Genomic DNA, 23,506 nt, shown 5'->3' with positions numbered 1-23,506 from the left:
ATTTTGTAGGGGACATCCTGAGATATTGGGGGGTGTTCACCCTGACCAACCTCGGATCACGGATCATGGGCTCACAAGAACAGACAAGTGGAACCGGGGACAGCGACAGCAGCAGCAGGTCCGCCAGTAGGAGCTGGAGCGACAGCAACATGAACAACAGGTGAACTGAGTATGTGACCTGGCAAGCGGGGTGGGGATGAAAGGAAGGTTTGCCCGGTCTGAGAGACCAGAAGTTTCTAGTGTGCAGCACATGATGCAGATATTGTAACGGGTTTTGGTGGCCAGCAGGCGTGCAGGATGAGCGGGTACAGTTTTGTAACAAGTTAAGGTTTTCTTTGTGGAGTGATATTTGGAGCGTGTATATATATATATATATATATATATATATATGGACATACATTTTTACCAAAAAAAAAAATCCTTATCAAGGCCAAATCAGTTCCAATTCTATTGGGGAAAGCCCGATAGTCACACTCCAAAATTGACTGAGTAGAACTTAGTTGTCAAGTCCATGTGGCTTTACCCCCAGGCAAGTATCCTCCCTCCCAGACCTGTCCATCTAGGGCTTCTGATAGTCCCCAAACCCAGGCACCCCCTGCCTTGCTTGCTCTTAGCCAAAAGGCCAAGAAGCTCCTAGCTGAGGTTGTCTTTTTTATTAATTGTTTTTAATTGCGTGTTTCCAAATCAGTTTTGAATTCTATTGACTAAACAAAACTCCATCGTTGAGATCTGCATGGTGCGACCACTGGCAAGCTTCCTCCTGCCCAGACTCTTCAGACACCCCCAGATCCATGGTATCTTCCTACAAGCTTTAGGGTTCAGATGCCCCTGAGTCTTGCTTGTCCTGAGCCAAAAAGTCAAAGGAGCAAGATAGAGAGAAATCCCCCATCTCCATAAAAATAAAGTGTGCAGCGGAGCTCTTGCCATCAGAAGGCTCCAGTAGACTCTCAGAGGGAGGGTTGTGCCCAGTGCACTGGACACGTCTCCACTCTTAACCACACAACAGCATTCAAGGTGATCCCGGCCTGGTGATTGTGGTATCTCCCCTGCCTGAACAAGGACTACACTTGATGTGAGCCAAAAGGCCATCCTTAATTACACCAAAATACTGAGGTCTTCTGCAGCCAAAGCTTGGGTACGTACCCAGTGGCAGGAGCCTGCTGGGTGCCCGGGCACTGCCCAGTGCACGCTGAGAAGGGATGTGTAGGGTGAGCGTCGCAAGCAGCGAGGACCAGAAATGCAGCTACAGCTCCGTACGACTCCAGACATGTGGCTCACAGAGCATGAGCAAAGGGATGAGCCCAGCCGTCCTGCCCGGGGACAGCAGGACTCCCCCAGGGTGGCTAGGACGAGCGCCAGGAACCGTTTCAGCCAAACAGGAAGAACTAGACGGCTTCGGGAACCGGAGGCCGACTGCCACCTGCCGCAGGGGTTTGCATAGTGGCTTCACCCAGGGACCTGGGAAGGGGCAGGCTGCAGCGACAGGCCGGGGTTTTGGGGGGCTGGGGTTTTGGGGAGAATATATATATATATTTCCATACATAAAAATAAAGGAACACATCCACCTACACCTACCACAGACACCCCTGAAGCACGGACGAGGCCGAACTTCAGCCGGTTTGGGAGGATAAACTTCACTGCCGAGCAACCGAGGAAGATTCCTCCGCCGGGGGAGCCCTGCGTGCTCGACCCGGCAAGGCGGAACCGGAAGTGCGTGCGGGGCCGCGTGACCCGGCGGGGCGGGGCGGGGCGCCGGGGGCGGGGGCGGGGCTCCAGCACCCAGCGCCGGCGGCGGGGGGGGCCCGGGTGCCGCGGCGGGAGTGGGGCCGCTCCTGTAAGCGGTGCGTCGTTTCCTCGTTGGTGCTGCGGGCGGCGTCCTGTGGCGCTAGGCCGCGGTGCCGCAGCCCCGGCGCGGGAGGCACGTCTGCCCTCGGCGGCACGGCTCGGCGTAGGCCAGGGTCCGCAGCGACCTCTGCGCCCCGGGGAGGGGGCGGCCGTGAGGCGCAGGGGTGCTGTGGCTGCTGTCGGCTCCAGGCCGTTTGCCGTGAGTGAGGCTGGGGACTCGGGGTGGCTGGGCAGCTGTGGCTATCCTGGGCCCCGCCAGAGAGCTCTGCAGGGGCTGCCTCGCTCTGGTTGCGCTGCTGGGCCTTTTCCCTGGGCTGGGACCCACCAGCTCCATTCCTGGCAGTGCAGAATTGGACACCAGCCTGTTTTCCAGCTCCCCTTGCTGCTGTCATTGGTCGCAGTGTTTCTGCCTCTCCTCCTCCCAGCCCTGCTGTCGTGCAGGCGTTGCAGTGGATGCCGTGACAGCAGGTTACACAGTGGGTTTGCTCTGGCCTCGAGGCTGGGCTGGGAGGAAGGAGCCAGGCTGTGCAGCTCTGGGACAGGGCGGGGCAGCATGGGGCACATGTCTCGAGGGTCCCTGACCAAGTCTTCTGCCTCTTCCCAGCCTACAGGGAGCTGCTGGGCCAGCCCCTTGGCCAGGCAGTGGGGGCTGCAGTGTGCGTGCAGTGGGGTGGGTGCCACCATCCTTTCCACCCCAGCAGGAAGCAGCAGGAGTTGGAGCCACTGGGTTGTGATACAGGAGCCAGGGAATGGGAATCGCGGCCGAGCCCTGGGGGAGGGGATCCTGGTGAGAGCTGGGCTGGGACTGTGGTGGGAGGACCTGCAGAAAGTGTGCACTCAGCGGCTCGGTCACTTGCTTCTCTCTTGCTGCAGCTGTGATGGCATCAGCCGTCCCTCCAAACTTCTCCTGGGTGGTGCCTGATAAGCTGGCAGGGCTGGCAATGCCGCGGCTGCCTGCACACTACCAGTACATGCATGAGCATGGCATCCGGCACCTGGTGTCACTGAGTGAGCGCAGCCCTCCCTACCACGACACCTGCCCTGGCATCCAGGTCCATCGCCTCCGCATCCCTGACTTCTGCCCCCCGTCCGTGGAGCAGATCCAGCGTTTCCTGCAGATCGTGGAGGACGCCAACACCAAGGGGGAGGTGCGTCCCAGCCAGGGCCTCGCACACATGCACAGGCAGCAGGGCTGGTGCTCAGGCACTTCCCCACCAGTTTCAAAACAACATGATCTATCATGTCATGATTATGCAGGCTGGTCCTGTCCACTACGCACGTGCACAGAAAGGCACCTCGGGCCAATCTCCTTACCGCCCCAATGGTGTATACGTAGTGGAAACACTTGACCAGTTTGAATAATTGAAATAGCTACTTGTTTAAGTGGGCAGTGGGGTGCTTGTATTGATGCCCCAGCCTGGGTAAAAAGCTATTAGGAGGAAGGCGGAAGACAGGGCGCCATGTGCAGAGACATGCAGCAGCCCCAGGCAGCCTGCAGAGCAGTTCCAGCAGGTGAGTGGGGGAGAGGGGGATTGAGGCTCCTGTAGGAAAGGAGCTGGGCAGGCTGCTGCCCAGCCAGGTGGGGCTTGGGGCTGGGGCCTCAGTGTGCGGCTGCAGGGAGGGAGCAGGACGGGGCCGCAAGTGGCTCGTCCAGGGGTGGGGGAGGGCCAGCTCCCCGCTGCTGCATGCATAGCAGGGGAGTTGGGGCACATTTCCCCCCTTTTGCTCCCCTGCGCCATGGCCCTGGATGACCCACGGGGCTCTCATTGTCCCACAGCCCAGCCTGGCGGAGCTATGTTCACAGTGAATGGAGCCCCGGCCAGGTCAGGTCATGGGACAGTTGGAGCCTGGTGGCACAGGGCACCAGCGGGCTACAGCTGCAAGCTGCGTTCTGCCTGCTCCATGCCTCGCTACTGCCTTTGAAAGTGGTGCGGCTCGGCGCCATGTGCCTCACTGCCCAGCCCGCCCAGCAGTGGGACTCACGTGGAGCCACATTGCTTTCAAAGGCAGCAGCGAGGCATGGAGCAGGCAGACTGCAGCTCGCAGCTGTAGCCCACCGGTGCCCCGTGCAAAGATTGGGGGACAGTGGGTCCCCCTTGGCTGCTCAGTGTTGTATCCCCAGAGGAGTCCCTCTTCCCAGGGACAATGTGGGGCAGGCATGGGGGTCCCACGGGCTCTGTCCCCTCTGACCTGGCAGTACAGCTGAGGCTGGTCCCGTTCTAGGCCCCCCCGGCGGTGTGGGGCCAGGGCCAGTGCGAGGCAGTAAATTCACAGGGGCCACCAGCATCAGGCAATGACTCCAGGTGTAGGAGAAGGGACAGGCACAGTGGGCCCTGGCCCTGCTGCAATCCCAGTCCCATTCTCCCCACAGCCCTTCCCCCCCCTCCCCCTGTAGACTTTCTGGGGGGAGCATGCATGCATGCACACATGTGCATTCAGACCCCCCCCCCCCAATGTTTTTTCTCCCTTGGCCTATTCCACCCACTCCACCTGTCTCCAAGTTCACCAGCCACGCCTGCCCCAGCCCCAGCTGGTACAGACTCCGCACTCCCTTGCACCCACTGTCCAGACTGAGCGCTGTGGAATAGTGTCCTTGGCTATCAAAGCTTATGAAGGGCCGCTGTGCTATTGTTGTCCCACTGGAGAGAGGGCTGCAGCATGGCCCTGCCCGGGGGTTGCGGGCAAGGCTGGGGAATCCCCAGGGCCAGGGCTGGCAGGGCCGGGTTTGCCCCCATTTCCTGGGAAGGGCCTTGTGCTGTCCTTCTCCAGAGCCGAGCACGTGTAGATGGCACAAAAGTGCCTGCCTGTGTGGGACAGCTCAGTGCCTGCCTTGGCCACTGCCCTGAGTGCCTTAGTAGCTACTGCCCCAAATGCAGCTTGTGCAATGAAAAATGCTGGGTAGGATAGGGGGGTTGGTACAGCTTCGGCCTGTGCCTGAGCATTTCATGCTGCTCCCTCCCTGCAGGGAGTGCCAGGCACAGGGCTGGCAGAAGGCAGTGACAGCTTATGGGCAAACCCTGCCAGCTGCACACAGCAGCAATCGTTAGGGGCCAGGGCCAGTGCAGTTATGTCCTGGCTGGCCAAGGCACTGGCTGCAGAAAGCCTGGCCCTCCTCTAGGCTGCTGCATCACTGAGGCCATGGACAGGCCCCTTCCCCATTGATCCTTGCTCTGGGGAAGCTGCATGTGCCCTGTGGAGCCAGTTTAACTCCCACCTATGCTCCTTCCCCAGGCAGTAGCAGTGCACTGCTTGCTGGGCTTCGGCAGGACAGGAACCCTGCTGGCCTGTTACCTTGTGAAGGCCAGGAAGATCACAGGGGTTGATGCCATCCACGAGATCCGGCGGATTCGGCCCGGCGCTATCGAGACACATGAGCAGGAGAAAGCCGTGATCCAGTTCCACCACCGCATCAAATAGTGGACGCTGTGGGCCTGCCCAGCCCACAGTCCTGCTGCATTGTGGGCACCAGAGACACTGAACTGCTCGGGCACTGGCACTGCAGGGTGGGCTCCTAGGCTGGGGAGGGTGGGGGCCCTTCCCCATGGCTGTGGCAGAGATGCTGGCCTGTGGGTCTTGCTGAGTGCCTGTGCCACCTCCAGCCCCTCCTGGCTGGGGGGTGGCACCCCAGCCTGTGTGCTCTGGACAGAGCTGAGAGCAGGTGCTGAGCACAGCTGGAGAGGAAGGGAAAGGGGAACTGTAGGGCAGCATCTCCCCAGCCCCTTGTGAGCACCGTGCTGCATGAGCCAGACAGTAGAGCCCAGGACAGTAGGACTTGGCAGTCCCCTGCACTGAGACCTGCCCAGATCCTGCCATGAAGCCCTTGGAGAGAGAAAGCCATGATCAGGAATCACGAGCTGAGAGCTTCCTGCATAGAGCAGGCCCTCACGGGGAGCTGAGCCAGACTGGGCTGGGCAGTGTGGGGGATCTTGAGCTGCTGCAAACACTCCTGCCCCACCCTGAATAAAGACAGCTGTGTGGTCTGCACTGGTGTCTGTGTAGGGGCCCCTGGCTGTGTGGTCTGCTGTGGGTACTGATCCCTCTGCACCCCCATCTCATCCCAATCCAGCTGGCACCAGCCCCTCAGCTGCCCCCGGCAGCTATTACTAGGTGCCAGCCATTCTCCAGCCCTGTTATTTGCCCAGAGTCCCAATTGCTGGTTCTCCTGGACAAGGCACTCAGAGTACTTGCACCAGGCACCACCACTCTGCATAGCTACTGCTGTCCCAGGATCCTAGTGACAGATCATGTCTGGGTATGGCCGGGAGATGTTCCCAAGGCAGCCTGGGGCCTAGGCAGCAGGGAGCGCATGTGGGCCTGGCCTTGGGGAGCAACACTGGCTGCAGGATGTGGCAAAACTGCAGCATGAGGGACATCCTGCCCTGGGGCCTCCTGAGCTCACTGCCCAAAGGGAAAGGGAGTAGGGCCAGGTTTGGAGAGCACTGCGCCCTGTCTGCTGGGAGCGCCCTTCTCCAGCCTCCCTGCATGTGAGCAGGCGCTGTCCTGACCTGCAGCAGGCCTGGGCTCTGCTCGCCCTGGTCGTGCCACTGCCCAGAGGTGCTGTGATGCAGTGGCCTCCACAAAGAACAAGCTCCAACCTAGGCTTGGGAGACAGGCGAAGTCCTCCTGGCCCAGAGCCCTGGGAGAAGGGAGGCTCCTGGTCCACACTGCTGCAGAGAGCAGCATCCCATCCTGTCCCCCCCGTGCCCGTTGCATCTGCACTGTGAGCGTGTCCCTTGGACCCCTGCCTACCGACCTGGCACAGGGCAAGGGCAGAGCCTGTTTGTCAGCAGCGTGGCCCTGTCTCTGTGGGAGGGATGCCCCAGGCACAGGGAAGGGACTGCCCTCTCCTGTGCTCCCGGTGGTACTTCTGCCATGCGGCTGGGGTGGAAAGGCCCATCCCTGCCCCACCCTGTGCTTGGCTGCAGGCGGTCCGTGCCGGTGCATCCTGGCAGAGGCTGCGCTTGCTGCATCTGGGCTCTCAAATCCAAGGGAGTGGCTCTGGCTGCTGGGCTGAACAAATCAACAGGAACAACAAGAGGGGAGGCCAAAGGGAGGGCACAGGGGCTGCCTGGGCGAGGGTATGTGCACTGCTGCTGAAGATCGGTGCTCCACCCAGGGGATTGCTGGAGCACTGAGCCCCCGCCCCTCCGTCCTGGGCCTGGGTCTCCAGCCTGGCACAGCCAGCCAGGCAGGGCTGGGCCTCCCCAACCACAGCCTGGGCACTCAGCCCTGGGTGCTGTCTGGAGATCAGAGCCTGCCTGCATAGGGGCTCAGGCCCTGTCTGCGGGTGACATCCCTGCAGGGTCTGAGAGACCCACGTTCTTGTGTGCGAGGTCCGCGGGTGCAGATATTGTAACGGTTTTGGGTGGCCAGCGGGCCTTTGTACGGGTGCATATATTGTAACAGGATTGTGGTTTTCCTTTTGGGGTGTTGCTAAGAATGTACACATATATAACCTTGTGTGTGTATGTGTGTGTGTGTGTGTATAAATATATATATGTGTATATATAGATAGACAGATGTTTAATAATAACCACGCCCCCCCGCCCTGCAGGGGCTGTGGGCTGGGCTGTGCAGTGACCTATGGCCAAGGCCTGGGAACAGGTGTTGAGCTCTGGGGCCACGGGGCCACTGGCTGACCGGGCACGGTCTCTGTCTGCTGCATGTTCCTCCAGGGAGGCCTTCTGCTGGCTTGTCCAGGAGGCAGGTGCCAGCTGCACACGGGCTCTTTGGGCCTGAGCAGCCCCCAAGCTGCGCCCACCAGTGCTGCAGTGCTTTTCTCTCCTCCCCTGGTGTTGTTCTGGGGCTCGGAGTTATCTGCCGCCCTGGGGATGTCCCACTCGTGGCCTGTGCTTTTTGTGCATTGCTGCTGAGCCTGCCCCTCCCTCCCCCATGCACAGCTCAGCCCTTGGCTGGAGACTGGCAAGTGGCCTCTGCATCTGGGAGCTGCAGGCTGGGCACCAGCAGCTAAGCCATCCATATGACTGCTGGGGGGGTACACTGGCATTGTAGCTCTCTCCTGGCGATGTCCCTGTCCTGGCCAAGAGCCCAGCCAGCTGCAGCTGCCCCTGGGTCTAGGGCTAGGGCTGGGAGGCTCAGGCTGCACCCTGGGGCAGGCAGGCTCAGCACCGCTCTCGGGCTCAGCCATGGGCAGGGAGGCAATCGCAGAATCCCAGAGCAGTGGGGCTGGAAGGGGACTCCAGAGGTCACATCTGGGGCAGGATCAGCCCTGTCTAAACCCACCCAGACATCACAGAACCATAGAAAATGAGGGCTGGAAGGGACCCAGGAGTTCACATTTAGTCCAACCCCTGCTCAAGCAGGACCATCCCCAACTAAATCATCCCAGCCAAGGCTTTGTCGAGCCCGGCCTTAAAAACCTCCAAGGACGAAGATTCCCTCACCTCTCCGTGTAACCCATTCCAGTGCTTTACTGCCCACCTTATACCCAACCTAAACTTCCCTTGCTGCAACTTGAGACCATTGCTCCTTGTTCTGTCAAATCTATAAGCTAAACTCATTAAAACTATCATCAGCCCTGACACAATACAAAACATCATGCCCAAACCTGCCGCAGGTAAAGCAGGGGAACCACAGCAGCCAACATCCTGCTTCTGTAACAGGTTGTTAGTATACAACTCCTGGGTCCCTTCCAGCCCTTGTTTTCTATGGTTCTGTGATGTCTGGGTGGGTTTAGACAGGGCTGATCCTGCCCCAGATGTGACCTCTGGAGTCCCCTTCCAGCCCCACTGCTCTGGGATTCTGCGATTGCCTCCCTGCCCATGGCTGAGCCCGAGAGCGGTGCTGAGCCTGCCTGCCCCAGGGTGCAGCCTGAGCCTCCCAGCCCTAGCCCTAGACCCAGGGGCATGCCAGGTACTCAAGAGATGCCAGGTAAAGGGCTGTGCCCCCACTGCAGAGGAAGGCAACCCACTCTCCCCAGTCAATAACAATTCAACCAGAGGATAAAATTCCTTCCTGACCCCAATGCAGCATCCATCTGAGCCTGAGTGGAGGGACAAAACCAGTGCCATAGCAAGTGGGGGGGTGGGGAGGGGGGAGCAGGGCAACCGCCCCAAGCACCAGAGCAAAGGAGCACTAACCAGCACTCCCCAGACAGGGCAGGGCATGGGATGGAGCTCTGAGCAGCTCATTTCAGGTGGTTTGGGGATGGGAGAAAGGTGGTTCCACCGCTGCATGCACCCCCGGGATCTGTGTGCAGGGCAAGTGCAGGCTGCTGCTGCGGGCTTTGCCCCGGGCACCAAACTTTGTTGCTACAGCACTGGGCAAAACCCTGTAGTTAGGAACCTCTGGGTTTGAGTCCCAGCAGGAGCATTGGCAGAGGCCAGTCACAGCCCCCAGCCCGGGCTGCAGCCAACACCCAGTGCCTCTGAAGAAGGCTTAAGAAAACCTTGAGGCAGGGAGGGAGCAGCCAGTGAGTTGCAGAAAACAGAGGGAAGAGCCAGACCAGCCCAACCAGCCGGGTGAGAACCAGCCCGGGCAGGGGAGGGGAGAGGCCAGTGGGGATCCACTGGAGAGCAAAGTCTGAGGGTGCAGCTGTGTGCACTGGGGGCAGCCTGTGTTTGTCCAGCACCTGGCCATCGCCCAGCTGGCAGCTCTAGCAGATGCACCTGCCTCCCCAGGCCAGGAGGGGTCAATCTGCAAGGGACGGAGGTGGCATCTTGGGCTGTCACTGGGATTCGCTCCTGATTCCCCCATACAGACCAGCAATCCTGGTGGGCTTGGCTGTGAAGCCCCCAGTGCCATAGAGCCGCACCTCTGTACCTGCCCAGTGGCATCTCAGCTTTCCCAGAGCCAGCCATCTTACTGGCCTCACATGCTGTTTTTGCTTGCACAGCACATGCACCTTTCCCACGAAGCCAGCCCTCAGGAATTGTGGGGTGTGCCTTAAGCAGGGAAGGTGATTTTTCTTCACCTTCAATTTGGGGGTGTTGGGCTGCATGTAGTATGTGAGCAGGCACAGTTGACAGCAGCCTCCAGGTTCAGGTGTGGGATGTAAGGGTTCAATCCTTCCCTCTGCCTGCAAGTATCAGACCCCTTCCCCGCCAGGGTCCTAACCTCCCAGCTAGGGCTGCTCGGGCTGGCGAATCAGCAGACTTTGTCCTCCCGGTGAAACTGTTTGTCTGCTCCCAGGCACTCCCTAGATCTCACAGGGAGCAGTCACTGGAGACAAGGCCCCAGGAGTAGGGACCTGTTTCCCCTCCGCTCAGCTGGGACCTGGCCCCCACCTTGCAGAGGGACACTCCTTCCAGGACTTTTCCTGGCCCAGTGAACTTTGCACTTTTCACGACACCCTGGTGCAAGTCCCACAGGAGGGGGGCTGCCTTCCATCGGGTGGCAGAGCACTCTGGGGGAGCTGTAGGTGTGAATCCCCCGAGCCCCAGGAGGACCAAAAACCTGGGTTTCCCATCTGCTGGGTGTCTCAGGAGGGGTGGGTGCCTGCTCCCGCTGTGTTTGGGCAGAGGCAACCCCTCCGTGTGCACTGGCAGCTCCCTTGAGGAGAGGGCTCTAGGCTGCAGTCCTGGTGGAGAGAGGTACCTCCCTACTGTCCTGTCTGAAGTACAGAAGCCCCAGAGCAAAGGGAGGAAAAGACAGCCCCACCCCACCCCTCCCCATCACAGCTTATAGTGGCTGTGCGCTGGCCTGCAGCTGTGCTTGGTCTGCAGCTGCCTGCTGTGGGCCCACTGTGCTGCAGCACTAGCTCCCCACGCACAGCACAGCGCCGCGCACCGCAGCGCAGTGCAGCACAGGGCACCTGTATCCCTGGTTCAGACTCTGTCCTCCCTCTAGGGCAAGGCACCTGGGAGCATCTCGGACCTTGGGTGCTGAAGTTGCTAGGCATCCTGGGCCTGCCCCAACCAGAAAGCACTGCCAGGGCCTGGTACGCCGACAGTGGGTGCCTGCCCCCACGCCCACAGACCCAGAGGGGCAAGGCCCAGTTGGCAGAGGGCCACAGCTGAACACTGAGCCCATATGGGGCTCCTCCAGCCTTCTCCCACAGAGGTTGGGCAGCCTGGGCACACAGCCTGAGGCTGGCGGGGCAGGGCTGCCAGCCAGAGGCAGCGTCTGGGAGCTGGCTGCAGAGGGAGGGCAGGGGAGCTGGCAGGTGGGCCACTGGACTGAGAGCCAGCAGACAGCGAGGGGTAGGGCTGCGTGTGCCCACACCCCCAGCGAGGCACCCTCTGCTCCCCAGTGCCAGGTGCCCTGCTTGGGCCAGAGGTGCCCAGGTCTTACTGGGCACGGCCTGGCTGGTATTGCAGGAGGCACTGCCCATAATAGGCAGATCCCGTTGTGTCCCATGATAATGGACCTCACAGCCCTGGCCCCCATTGGACAGAGCAGCTCTCAGCAGTGCTGCCTGCATGCCCACTCGCACCTCCACGCTGCCAGTGGTCCCCTCTGGTCCTGACTGGCTGAGGCATCCCACCTGGTTTCACTCACTGGGGTCTCGCCCCACAAATCAAACTAAATGGGCCTAAGCCTTCAGGGCTGGGTGGGGATGCCACCCAGCAGGGCAGCCAGGGACCCTGTCCTGGGCTCGGACTGACTGGCCAGGCTCTCATGGGTCAACATGGCTCTTGTAGCAACTGTATTCGTGTTCAGACTGCGACAGTGCTGCCCGGCCCTTGCATCACAAAGGATGTCACTGAAAACAGCCACCAGCCAGGAGTGGCCAACAGGTGTGGGGGATGTGTCTGGGGCCCAGACCCGGTAGTGGGCAGCGCTGCTGCAGACTCCAGAGGTGGTTCAACAGGGAGAACCGCACCAGGCCTTTCTCGGGGGGCGACTGGGATCAACCGTCTGGAAACTGGCCTGGCCTGCACCTCCTGCACCCAGAGACTAATTTGTGGAGGCTTCTTCTCTTCCATGCAGGGGTGCCATAATCAACCCTGGGGCAGAACATCACTGTGAGGTCGCAGGTTTGGGCCCTGACCCTACCGAATGGACCCGGCTGGCTGTGTGGTCTGTGCTCTCTGCTACCAGGGCTGGAGCCGCACCATGGTGGGGAAGCAGAGGGCAGGACCCGGGCTCAGGGGCAGGGGCCGTTCCCCAAGGCATCCTCTAAGCCCGGCAGAACCCGTGACACACATGGTCAGGAGGGACAGGAAAGCTGCTTATCCATAGTATTATTTCCTCTTGACTCATCTGACTTCAGCTTTGTCCTTAATACTCTTCTGGGCTCAGAGGGACGGGCAGGGCCATGGGGCCAGGCGGGTGGGGGGCTCTCAGCCACAGTGAAGGCAAAGCCCGAGGGATGAGGCTGGATGGGCTCTGTCGGGTACCAGCTATAGGAACTGGATGAACTGGCAGGATGGGACGGGGTCACAGCGGGATCACAGGTTTGGGCTGTAGGGGCCAGAGGAGCAGGGTGCTGGGTCGTGGTCATGGGCTGGGTGTGAGCACAGTCTTGTTACTCAACATGTTTCATAGCAGCTTTCAGCTCAGCCTGAATGAAACACACCTGCTCCCACCTGATCACCAGTCCCTGCCACAGAGACAGGCTGAGCCTGGTGCAGAGGATGGGCACTGTTATCAGGTGTCCCCCCAGACCCTCCCCCCGCTACATGCATGGATAAGCAGCCAGCCATATGCATGCATCTGCCCCTCCTGCATACACGCAGCCCTGCCAGCCACAGGCACCTGCAAATACCCCTCCTCCACACATGCAGGAACCCAGGCACACATCCCCTTCACATGAGCACACCTCCACACACAGCTCTGCTCCATATGCACGTAAGAACCCTGGCTTGCACACGTGAGAGCTCACGCTCCCCAGCACAGACATCCTCTACACGCATCTCTGCCCTACACGCACACATGGGAACCCAGATGCAGGCACGTGCACAGGCTCCGTCTACACACATACAGCAACACGCACATCTCTGCTATGTGAGTGCAGATGCACACACCTTTCTCACACTGCCTTGCTGGCTCCCACTCTGCTCCCCAGCCTTCCCTCTCTCCCTTTCCTCATTTGGCTTTGGCAGGAACAAAGCCTGGAAGTGGCTGTGCCAGAGGAGTGCCTGTAACCTGGCACCCGCCTGTCACAGGTGTGAACTGCACCGGGAGTCCAGCCCAGGGTGGGGAGGGGGAAGCTGTGCTCAGGGTCTGCCCCAAGCCCCCATCCCGAAGGGGAGGCCTCACCGTGGTGGCACTGAGGCCTCGCTCAGCTTGCAGGGCCCAGGCAGTACTGCTCATGCCCTGCCCTGGCTGCCAGCCCAAGGCCAGCTCAGCAGGCGACTGCCCAGTAGACAGGGACACTATAGCACCCCTATCCCATCCCCCAGAACCATTGAAGAGGGGATTATCCAGGAGCTTCCAGAGCACAGTGATTTGTGGCAGGCAGGGAGGTGCCTCAAAGGGCAAAGCACTGCCGTGGGGCCCAGCTGTGGGGCTGCACAGAGCCCAAGGGGCAAGGCAGGTCACAGCTGAGGGGCAGGGATGCTCATAGCCCCTGGCTGGACTCAGCATGGTCCTGGAGCCCAGGTTTCCTGATCCTTATCAATGAAGGGATCCCCTGCCCAGTCTCCAAGTGCTTTGGAAACCTCCCCAAACTGCATGTGCCCCTGGGTTCAGCTCCTTCCTCTCAGCCCCAGATTGTCTATCCACTGCCCCAGACATCACCCTCACATCCCGGGCCCCCTGCAGACCTGGCCAGTCAGAGCATTGGCCCCTCTCGACTTGCTCCTTTAGGGCAGGCTGGAAAGCTCTGCAGATGCCAAAGGCCCCCACCGTGGAGCAATCCCCTCTACTGGAGATGAGCGAGATGGGCAGGACCCCCGTGATACCCCATGGACCTCTGTTCCTCAGAGATCCTCTCTAGCTAAGCAGGCAATGCGGGGAGGCAGGTACCCCAGGAGGCCTCCCACAGCATTGGGGAGAGATACTCAAGGACACAGAGAGCAGAGCATTTGCACAGGGTTGTGCCAGGGCTGTTGAGGTACAGGGCATGGCCGACAAGGAGGCTAGCATGCCCTGCGCCTGGGCTTGGACTCAGCACAGCACTGCCCCGTGCCACACATGACCCTGACTGTCATCGGTGAGCTGTGAATGGCCCAACAGACATAGGCCTGGAGTCCAGCTTCCCGCTGATGCCCTGCAGGCCACAGGACGGGTGTCCCCCAGCAGCAGGGCATCCATAGGGACTGTCCCAAGCCCAAGAGGAAAGAAGTCTGGCCAATGCTCTGAGTACTGAGGGCTGCTGCAGCACAGGCCTCATGGAGACAAGTGCAAGTCTCCATGTGTCAGAGCACCCTGCCCTGCCTGCTTGAATCCTGCTCTGGGAGGGTCTGTGGAGTGCATGGGAGATAGCTCTCAGCTCCCTGACCTGGTCTCCCCAGGCCATGAGGCCTTGGGCTGGAGGAGTGAGTGGTGTGACACTGTCCCTCAGATCCCCTGCCTCCCACTTAGCCATGCTGCAAGATCCTGGCACAGGGCACAGCCCTCAGCCAGGCAAGGGAGCTATGGCAGTGAGGGTGTAATGTTGCAGACAGGTTACTGAGCCCTCCCAGGCTGGGCACAGCCCTGTGCCAATGCACCTGCCTGCTTTCACGATGTGGCCTGCAGCCTGCATCATTTCGCCCTGCCAGCCCTGTACTGTCGTGCACCTCAGGAGGTCTGCAGGGGAACCCTGATCCAACAAGCATGGGCACACTGCTCCTGCAGAGCACAGCAGGGCATCACAGCGGTGAATGAGTCCCTGCTGCTCTGGCCCCTTTGCTCCCCGCCTGCGACAGGGCCTGGCAGAGAGAGGGCAGGGCTGACATCTTCGCAGCATGGTGGCTGAAGCAGCTCCATTGCACCTAGCTTTGCTGCTTTCTGAGCATCACCAGCGAGGCTTGGCACAGGATACTCACTTCCTCGGAGCAGCTGCTTTAGAAAATTGCCTCTAGTCCCAGCTGCTGAGACCGGCTGGCACTGCCAGGAGGGATCCTGTCCCAGAGGCACCAGTCCACGCTGGCATGTTCCACCAAGGTCTGGCCTGGCCCAGTTGAGCACCAGAAGCCACTCCACCTCCCACCTGGAAAAGCCCTGCCAACCATGTCCAGCCATGTGACATTTACCTGGACACACTGGCACCTCTCCAGCTCTGTGCTACCTGGGGAAAGAGGGCTTTGCGGTGTGCAACTCCTGATAGGTAACTTCTGCCCACTGCCTGCCAGTTGTTGTTTGGTGGGAGCCCCTGGGATTTGTGTGCTTGAGTCTGCTGACAGGAAGAGCCCAATCCTGCCTTTTACTTGGGGGCACAAGACCAGGATCATGTCACTCCTCAACCTGCTCTTTGGGGACCTAAGCAGGCCAAGTTCCCAGAGCCTCCCACAAGGACGGCTTTCTGATCTTTGCATCGCTCCAGGCCCTTTCCAGGCCCTCTCTGATTTATCAGAGCTAAGAGCCAAATGTTGGTGTTAGGCACCAGTAGCAAAGCAAAAGGTCATGTAGCAAGTCCAGGTGGGTTTACACAGGGGCCACAATGACCTCCCAGCCAACTGGGAGGCATACAGGCATGGCCAGCCTGATGTGCCTCCAGTGGCTCCTGGGAGCTGGCAGCCCTGGGACTCTCCTGGCACTGTCTAGAAATCCCTGCTTAGTGATGACCCCCCACGTGCACTTCTGTACATTGCAACCTGAGCCCTGCCAGTTAGCCACTTTTCAAACATTTAATGTTGATCTTCTATCCTGGTATTGATCTATGTGGCATTCGCACCTTGTCAAACAAATTTATAATCTCATCCAAATAGGAGACCAAGCTATTTGGATCAAGTCTCCTCTCTGTTAGTCCATGCACTTTTATTACCTCCTTCAGTGATTGAGTTATACCAGGCCTGTATCAGGTGTTCCAGGGTTTCACTTGGCATCTCTGTCAGGCTGAAGGGACGTTGCTGGGCCTTCATGTTGAACCTTTAAAAATGCTGGCACCACCGTAGCTTTCCTTCAGTCCCCAGGAACCTCCCCACTGCTCAAAGACTTACTCAATATCAGCATGGACAGCCCTCAATCTCCTCAGCCAGCTCTTTTAAAACACTTGAACTCAAGTGTCCTGGACCTCCTTGTATTAAAACTAGCTTAGTATTTTCTTGGGTGATTATTGGCAGGAAAACAATTGCATCCTCATCTGCCAGAAGTCCATCATCTGGCTTTTCCCTGATTTACTGAATACGTCTGATTTGGTTCTTATTGACACTTCTACCAAGCCCACAACATCGCCGGGTTTCCTTTTGTTTCTGCTTGAATAACTCCCCCTTCTTCTCCTTCACACTGCTGACTACTTGTGTTGCATTGCTTCCTGTATTATGCTTTCACTGCTCTTAGCTTCGGTCACATTTATCACTAGCAATGTTGCCCTGTTTCCTGTTTAGTCATACTCTCTTCTCCAGCTTACAAGTTGACACCGCCTATAATGTGAGCGTTTAGGAAAGAACACCTTTCCCCCCGCAGGACATTCTGCACAAATGCATTTGGTGTTTCTGCTAGGATTAAGCAAACCCCAGGCATTACACCATGGTTTCCAGGGACCTGATTAGAGACTGACTTTTCATAGTTTCATAGTTTCTAGGGTCGGAAGGGACCTGAGCAGATCATCATTTGTCAGCCCTTGTGTAAGTCAGGGGCAATTTTAATGGTTTTTTGGGGAACAAAGGTCAACTTCACTTTAAGAGCTGGCCTCACTTCTCAGCTGGGCCTTTTCATAACATCCCAGAGCAGTGGGGCTGGAAGGGGCTGCGCGGGCCCCTGGCCCAACACCTGCCTGAAGCAGGGTCAGCTCTATCCAAACCCCCCCACAAAGCCCATCATCTAAACTCTAGGTAAGGCGGCTCTCAGCCCCGATGCAACACAGACCTAACCCCCAAGCCCGCCCCACGAAAGCAGGAGAATGAAGCAGCCTCCAGCTACTTCTGTGAAACAGCAACGCATCTGGGGGAGGGCCGGGGGTAAAACCCCTTCCTCAGCCCGCGCAGCCCCAGTCTGGCTCTGAGCACGGGGCAAAACCCTCCAGCCGGCCAGTCAGCCCCCGCGAGCCTTGTCCTCAGCCGGGGCTGGACCCATGCGGCAGGTGGGAAAACTGAGGCCCCGCCCCGCTGGCGGCCGGGCCGGGCGGGGCGCTCCCGGCTCCGGCTCCGGCTCCGGCTCCCGCCGCTGCCATTGGAGCCGGCGCGCTCGCGGCGAGAGGCGGCCGCGGCCCTGCCCCGCCCCCCATTGTGCTGGGCCGCGCCGGGCCGCGCCGGGCCCCGCCCCGGGCCCCGCCCCGCCCCGGGCTTTGTGCGCTGCGGGCACCGGCACCGGGCCCCGGACCCGGACTCACTCGCCGCCGCGGGCCGGAGCCGGCGCCTGTGCTATGATTTGGTGTTTCTGGCTTGTCTCCCTCAGCCGGTTCTCCAGCCTCTTTGCTGAAGGTAAGGGGCGCGTGCCCCGGCTCTGCCCCGCAGCCCCGTCCGCCGCGCGCTGGCAGGGGCTGCCGGGGCTGCGGGCAGAGCGGCGGGGGGAGGAGGCTGTCCCGTGCTGGAGGGCGGCCGGAGGCCAGGCTTGCACACCTGTGGAGCCCCGGACCTCCCTGCGCTGCCAGGGCTGACTTTCCCCCTGCTACAGGGGCGAGCTCCACCTCTTGTCTCGGCAGGTGAGCAGCTTGGGGGTGCGATTCCTGCCCTGGTGCTCCAGGGCTTGGGGGGGCACCCACTCCTCTGTGCTGGTGGGCGCGGGGGCCAAGACAAGGTCTCTGAGCAGGTCTCCTGCTGTCCCTCAGCCTGGCACAACTCCTTTCTTGCCCCTACCCTCCCGGTGCTGCTGGGCTGCTGGGAGGCTGGGTGTGCCAGCGAGTGCAGCGCAGGTCTGAAAGGGCAGAAAGCTGGGACCGGGGGTGGCCTCGGACAACCGTTTCTGCAGGGGGCAACGATGGTCGTGGCTGTTCTCTCTGTCGGGGGCATGGTGGTGGTGTCGGGCACATGCTGGCGGGCCAGGACAGGCAGGGCTATGTCCTGCTGTGCTCTAACCAGTACTTTCTCTTGGCTCCGGGTGGCTTCCTCACATGGCAGCAGGATGGGGGCAAGATGCTCTGGGGGGGTTCCTTACATGTGGCTTGTGCCCCTCCTTGCTCCCACCCTGCAAGGCAGAGGAGAGGGCAGTCCCGTGCCCAGGGCTGTGGCTGTGGGGGCCCTGCCACCCTGCACAGTGGCTTGGCTGGGGTCTGACCGCATGGCCTCTCACTGAGGCGCCTGTAAGAGCAGCTGAGAGCAGGGCTGGGGTGGCAACACAGCAACTCTTCTGGTTACGCCTGAGCCCCAGGCATCACTGTGGCTTTCCCAGGGAGCCTGGGGGCCCAATCCGGCTAAAACTTTCCTGTGGTGGCTCCTGCAGGCAACGGCAACAGCAGCACCAAGGGCCAGGCAGAGTCACAGGCTGTGGTTGGGCGCATTGGCGAGAGCGTGATCCTGGGCTGCGACCTCCTGAATGCACATGAGGCACGTCCCCCGCTCTACGTGATCGAGTGGGTCCGCTTTGGCTTCGTCCTTCCCATCTTCATTAAGTTTGGCCTCTATTCCCCACGTGTGGATCCAGAATATGTGGGTAAGTCAGCACCAGCGCAGCTGGTGAACAGAGGAACCGGCCAGGAGGGTGGATGGGGCTGTGGGGATGGAGCAAAGGGTGCAGGGAAGTTGCTGGCATCATGCAGCAGTGGGGGGCATGGTAGCCCACCCTGCACCCGGCCAAGGGGAACAGTCATTCCCTCTGTGGTCCCAGTGTGCGGGGGCTGGCCTTGACCTCGGGGTGCCAGGCAGTGGCAGGTCCTGGCCAGGCTGGCTCTGGTGTAGCGCACTAACACACTGGTGCCTGCTGCGTGGTCTCCTCCCCTCTCCCCGGCTGGGCCCCAGCCAAGGGCTGCTGCTGTCAGACAGCATTAATCATGCTTCACTGCCCTGGGGAGGTGTGGAGCCACATGGCTGGGCTCTTGCCTTCCGCTGGGCTGGGCTGAGCGCAGGAGAGGCCAGGCCAGATCGAATGGTCCAGGCTGTGCTCCGTGCCCATGGCTGGCTGGGCAGGGGGCCTGGAGGACTGGGGTGTCTGGTTCCTTCCTAGCAGGGACCCCAGTGCTGGGATGAGGCCCCCTGTTCATAGGCAAATCGTTCCCAGCTGCCCTGAGTGGAGCAGTGGGGATGGACCGATGGGGGGCCAGCAAGGAACAGGTTGCACACGTCGATAAGCATTGGGGCAGGGTAGGGACAGTGCATGCCAGGGGGAGAGGTGCATGTCCCAGCTCTTTGCAGTGTCTGTGTGGCTCTTCAGGGCCCCTCTGCGTGGGATGGTGTGCATCGGGCATGTGCCGGCGTGTCTGGGTTGTAGGTAGCTGCTTTGGTCCCATGCACAGGGAAGGGGAGTGCTGCTTGGCCCACCCTTTTGTCAGTGAGATGCAGCAGGCAGCATCTTCCCTTCCTCGGTGCCCAGACAGTCCCTGGGATGCACGTGGCTGTGACTTGGTTCTTGGAGCACATGGCAGCGTGTGGCCCAGAGCACAGGCAGAGCCCCGGGCTGGTGGGACAAGGCAATGTGATGCTGTTGGCCCCGAAGCTGAGCAGGGAGCAGGCGATGGTGCAGGTGCAAGCGGGGCTTGGATGCTCTGCGCTGCAGAGAGGAGCATGGAGGGCTCAAGCCTTGGCTACACGGAGGCCCTTTCTTGCCAGGGTCAGAGGTCGGGCTGATGCTACTCTGGGCTCCCTGTCTAATCTTATAATCCCACCTGTGGGCTGCTGCTCCGGCAGGCTTTGTTTGGGCCCGGCTGGGACCTGCTCTGGCTCTTCCCAGGAGGCTGTGGAGCTCAGTGCAGGCGTGAGCAACCTGCTGTAGCAGTTGCCCTGTGCTACTCCTTTCACACGGGCCCCTCGGCACACACGTTGGTCTTTCCTGAAGCCCATCTGTTGGGTGGCTTCTCCTGCTGGAGAGGGCCAAGTCCCACTAGGGCACTGGGGGGCAGCTTTTTGCCCTGGAGTCAAGCGCTGTGACGTGAGGATGGACGGAGCTGGAGTATCACTGAGGGACTCGGCTGGAACCACCCAGGCCTCAGTCCAAGTAACATGCAGAGCAGGTGGCCCCATGTGCCCACTCCCCTGCCACAGACCAGCCCCAGGCTGGGACATCAGGACATGTACTGTGCTGAGGGGAGCTCCTGCTCCTGCACGTGCATCTGCTGCTGGTGCCAGGCCAGGGGCATTTCTACACAGAGGATCTGGGAGCCCCCAGGATGGAGAGGCCGGGGGTTTCTGGGTGCCATCATCTCAGCCCTGCAGGGTCACTTGAAGGTTGCGCTTGGGCAGAGGATTTCAGGGAAGCCGGTAATTGGCAGTACTGGCCTGAGTGGGATTTGGAGCGAAGCTGTCCCGGACCTGGGGCCGCAGTGTGGGAGGGGGATGTTCTCCTGCTCGCAGGGCATTTAAGGAGGCACAGCGGCAGGGCTTTGGGGTGCTCAACAAGTGTGGAGGCGGCAGCAACACATCTGATCTTAATTAAGAGACAGGATTGGCACCAGTTGCAGGAGAAGCTAAGGAAGTGGGGGAGGAGGCTGGAAACTGGCAATCCAAGGCAGAGCTGGTGGCATTAACACAAAGCAGGTCCCAGCAGGATGTGCCACAGCAAAGTACTGCTGTTCCTCGGGGCAGGCCAGCCTGGTGGGAGGGGGCAGCTGGGGAGCCCAGATGCTACTCAGGCGAGGGCAGAGCTGGTGTCCCTCCAGTACCAGCAGAGCTGGCTGCGCACAAGTGTGTGTGTGTGTGTGTGTACACGCACACGTGCATGTGAAATCGCTGGAATGGTTTCAGAAGAGCATTGTGAGCAGGGGTTGCCCCTTCCCATCAGCAAACTTGGTCCATCCACAAGCAGTACATTGGGCACCAAAAAGCAGGGCTGGCTGAGCCAGTGGTAGGTGGGCCTGGATGCTGTGTGAATCCTCCAGGTCAGGATCAGAAATATCTTGACTTTCAAATGCTTGAGCTGAAGGAGTTGCTTAACCAAAAAAAGGGAGACCAGAAGTAAGGGGGTGTTGCTGTTTATATCATCTCTTCCAGCCCTGCCAACTGGGAAGGGGCTGGAGCAGGGCAGGGCCTTCCACTGCAACTCTAGTGGCATCACCCGTCTCCCCACACAGGGTCCTGCTCCTAAGCACACAGAGAAGGCCTCTTCCTGCTGTCCCGTGTCAGTGAGCACCTGGGGGCTCTGGCTGGAGCCTTGCAAACCTCCCACCTCACAAATCACTAGCCGGAAGGACCAACCCTGACGGTAGCTGTGGCACTTGCCTGTCTCCGAACGCCCTTATCCACATATCTGCGTGCCACACCCGGTGGCACGCAGATACGTGTGCCAGGCTCAGCTCCAGGGCTTCTGCACAGCTCTGCGGGTCCAGGGGGAGAAATGGCACCAAGGCTCGCACCTTCCCTTAGCTGTGCAGGCAGCTGGCGGCCCTCTGGCAGAAGGCTACCTTTAGGGACCACTAAATAAGAGCTGTGTATAGGGCACAAGCAGCTGTGAACTCGAGCTGACCAGGGGGTGCCGCCTCTGAGCTGCCAAATGTCAGAGCAGACGTGTGGTCAGCTCTGGGCTCACTCCCAGCACGGGCTGCCCTCGCACCTGAGCCTCCCTTGCACAAACAGTGCTGCAGACGCCCAAGTCCGGCATCCAGCCAGAGAAGTGCTGTGCAGCCCAGTGCCAGCCACATAGCCCCTGCTCCAGCTGTTCATCCCCAGTGAGAGCCTGCCTCTTGGAGCATGTGGAGAGTTCTCCAGGGCAGATGTAGTCTGCCCGCCTGGCTGGGCAGAGCGAGGTCAGGTCCCGGAGGGCAGCATGGCCGGAGAATGCCCAGGATCCCCATGCTGGGCAGGGGCTGCCTCCTGGGAGCCTCCACGGGGGTGTGGAGCATGGCATGACGCTGCTGGCCTCTGCTGCCTGCCCGTTCCCAACCTGGCCTGTGTGCAGGCGGTCTCCCTTGCGTCTCCTGGACGGCCCCAGGCTGTGCACGGTGCTGCCTGCAGCCTGTCGCTGGGCTGGCTCTTTGTCTCAGTAACCCTGGCTGCTGCTGCTGCTCTGTTACCTGAGCTGCTAGTCCCGAGGCCTCGCCAGGGAGCAGCCCAGCATGCCCGAGTTGCAAGCTGCCCACAGGTGGCTGCGGGAGCGGACGTGAGGGGCTCCCTCCCTGCTGCCCAGTGCCCGTATGAAGAGGCTGGCTGCCTGAGGGTCCCTTGGGGGAGACTTTTGAGCCCTGGCTTCTCTGTGCAGCCTCCAGGCCCTTCCTGGAGGCACCGTGGATTTGCTGTGCTGCCTGTCCCTGCCTCGGAGGTGGCTGCACCTGGGCACGGCCGTATTGGGTACGGCATGGGGCATGGCGCAGTGGAGGGGAATGTGAGAAGGGAACAGCCTGCAGGACAGAGCTGTGCTGGGGCATGTGGGCAGCTGCTGAGGCCAGGGCATAGCCTGCAATGGCCCCAAGCGCTGGGGTAGAGCCCAGCAGGCTGAGCCGGGCAAGTCTATGAGTGTCCATGTCTGTAATTAGGGCGAGGGGGTGGCTCAGCTGTTCCCATGGCAATGGGCTGCTTATTTTCAATCCTCCTGCAACCGGGGGCTGTGCATGGGAGAGAGGACAGGGTGGGGAGGGGCTGCCTGGGCCTTAACGGGCAGGGCTTTGGCTCGGATTTAGCTCGTTGCCATAATTCCCAGGTGTGCCGAGCCAGTCGTGCTGTCCAGGGTGGATCAGATGCACCCTGCCATGCCCCGTGTGTGCCCGGGGCCTAAGCCCAGCTTCCCGCCCACCCCTGCCACCTCCACCAGCGGTCACCCCGGCCACCTGCTGTGCCCCATGAAGCCCACCGGGTGCAGACCCCGCACACCCCCCACCCCGATTGTGTGTGCCATCAGCTGCAACCCACCCTGCCTGCTGGGACCCTTCCCCTCCCCGCTGCCTGCCTGTGCCATCAGCCTCCTGTGCTGTGGGGCCCACCGCCCCTGCCTTCACCCTGGCTCCCTGAGGGGGCCTGGCCAAGCTCTCCACCCCGGCCCCCCAGCTTCGAGATTTGTGCAGGGGATGAGATGTCTTGCGGGCCCCCGAGCAGGCCGGGCAGGGCCAAGGGGCAGTCGCTGGCAGGTGCGTTCCCACCCCTTGCTGTGCCCTGGCTGGCGGGTGCGCATGATACGGGGAGCAGCCTTTTGGGGCCAAAGCTCAGGGCTGGATGCTGAGCCCACAATGCAGCAGGGCCCCGGGGCCTGGTGCTGCCTGGTGCATGGGTCTGCCGGGGTCAGGGGGCATTTTGGGTGCAGGCAGCAGTGTGCATCTGCCAGCCCCGCTGCGCCCACCACCAGCAGCCGGGCAGCCCAGTAGCCAGTGGGACGGGCCCCAGCCTCTTTTGTATCCCTTTGAAGGGCGGTTGCTAGGCAATGGGAGGTGGCGGTTGCTACGGACAATGCTGTTTTGTTACCCGCTCTCCTTGAATGGGGAGGAAGGAGTGGGTGGGGCCGCGCAGGGGATTAGGGGGCAGGGGCTGTCCCAGGCTTTCTCTCTGCAGTTTCATCTCTTCCAATGGGGCTTTGTTCAGGAGGTGACTGCTGCCCGGCTGGGGGAGGGGTGGGACTGCCACAACGGCACAAATCCGGGGACTGCATCCCCCCCATCTTG

General features: G+C 60.7%; 3 protein-coding genes across 10 annotated transcripts in view; 2 read left to right on the top strand and 1 right to left on the bottom strand.

Moving 5' to 3' along the window:
* The window catches only part of LOC149861355 (interferon-inducible protein AIM2-like), a 30,302-nt gene extending 28,602 nt beyond the window's left edge, over positions 1-1,700 (bottom strand). For 3 of the 4 annotated variants that reach the window (XM_090054481.1, XM_090054482.1, XM_090054483.1), the window contains exon 1: positions 1,576-1,700. The gene's annotated coding sequence lies outside the window, so the exon portion shown is untranslated. The remainder of the gene's footprint in view (positions 1-1,575) is intronic. The other variant, XM_090054484.1, reaches the window with a different exon arrangement.
* Positions 1,701-1,781: 81 nt separating this feature from the next.
* Positions 1,782-7,357, top strand: DUSP23 (dual specificity phosphatase 23). 5 transcript variants are annotated; one of them, XM_090054442.1, is made up of 4 exons: positions 2,051-2,321; positions 2,450-2,632; positions 2,719-2,993; positions 5,077-7,357. In XM_090054442.1, the coding sequence occupies exons 3-4, from the start codon at positions 2,724-2,726 to the stop codon at positions 5,260-5,262; spliced, it is 456 nt and encodes a 151-aa protein (XP_089910568.1). In that variant the 5' UTR covers positions 2,051-2,321; positions 2,450-2,632; positions 2,719-2,723; the 3' UTR covers positions 5,263-7,357. The 5 variants fall into 5 exon arrangements, with proteins under 5 accessions (XP_089910567.1, XP_089910564.1, XP_089910568.1 ...); XM_090054439.1 differs by having other exon boundaries at positions 2,219-2,313; XM_090054441.1 differs by lacking the exons at positions 2,051-2,321; positions 2,450-2,632 and adding an exon at positions 1,782-1,834.
* Positions 7,358-17,016: 9,659 nt separating this feature from the next.
* IGSF9 (immunoglobulin superfamily member 9) overlaps positions 17,017-23,506 on the top strand; it is a 34,417-nt gene continuing 27,927 nt past the window's right edge. Inside the window, exons 1-2 of the mRNA XM_090051171.1 lie at positions 17,017-17,255; positions 18,214-18,423. Coding sequence (XP_089907297.1) covers positions 17,198-17,255; positions 18,214-18,423 — 268 coding nt within the window. The 5' untranslated portion in view covers positions 17,017-17,197. The remainder of the gene's footprint in view (positions 17,256-18,213; positions 18,424-23,506) is intronic.

Source organism: Crocodylus siamensis, chromosome 6 (assembly GCF_052110815.1).
Source record: "Crocodylus siamensis isolate JL-2025a chromosome 6, ASM5211081v1, whole genome shotgun sequence".
NCBI classification, from domain to species: domain Eukaryota; kingdom Metazoa; phylum Chordata; order Crocodylia; family Crocodylidae; genus Crocodylus; species Crocodylus siamensis.
The sequence above is the reverse complement of the archived record's forward strand: the minus strand, read 5'-3'. Positions and strand labels throughout refer to the sequence as shown.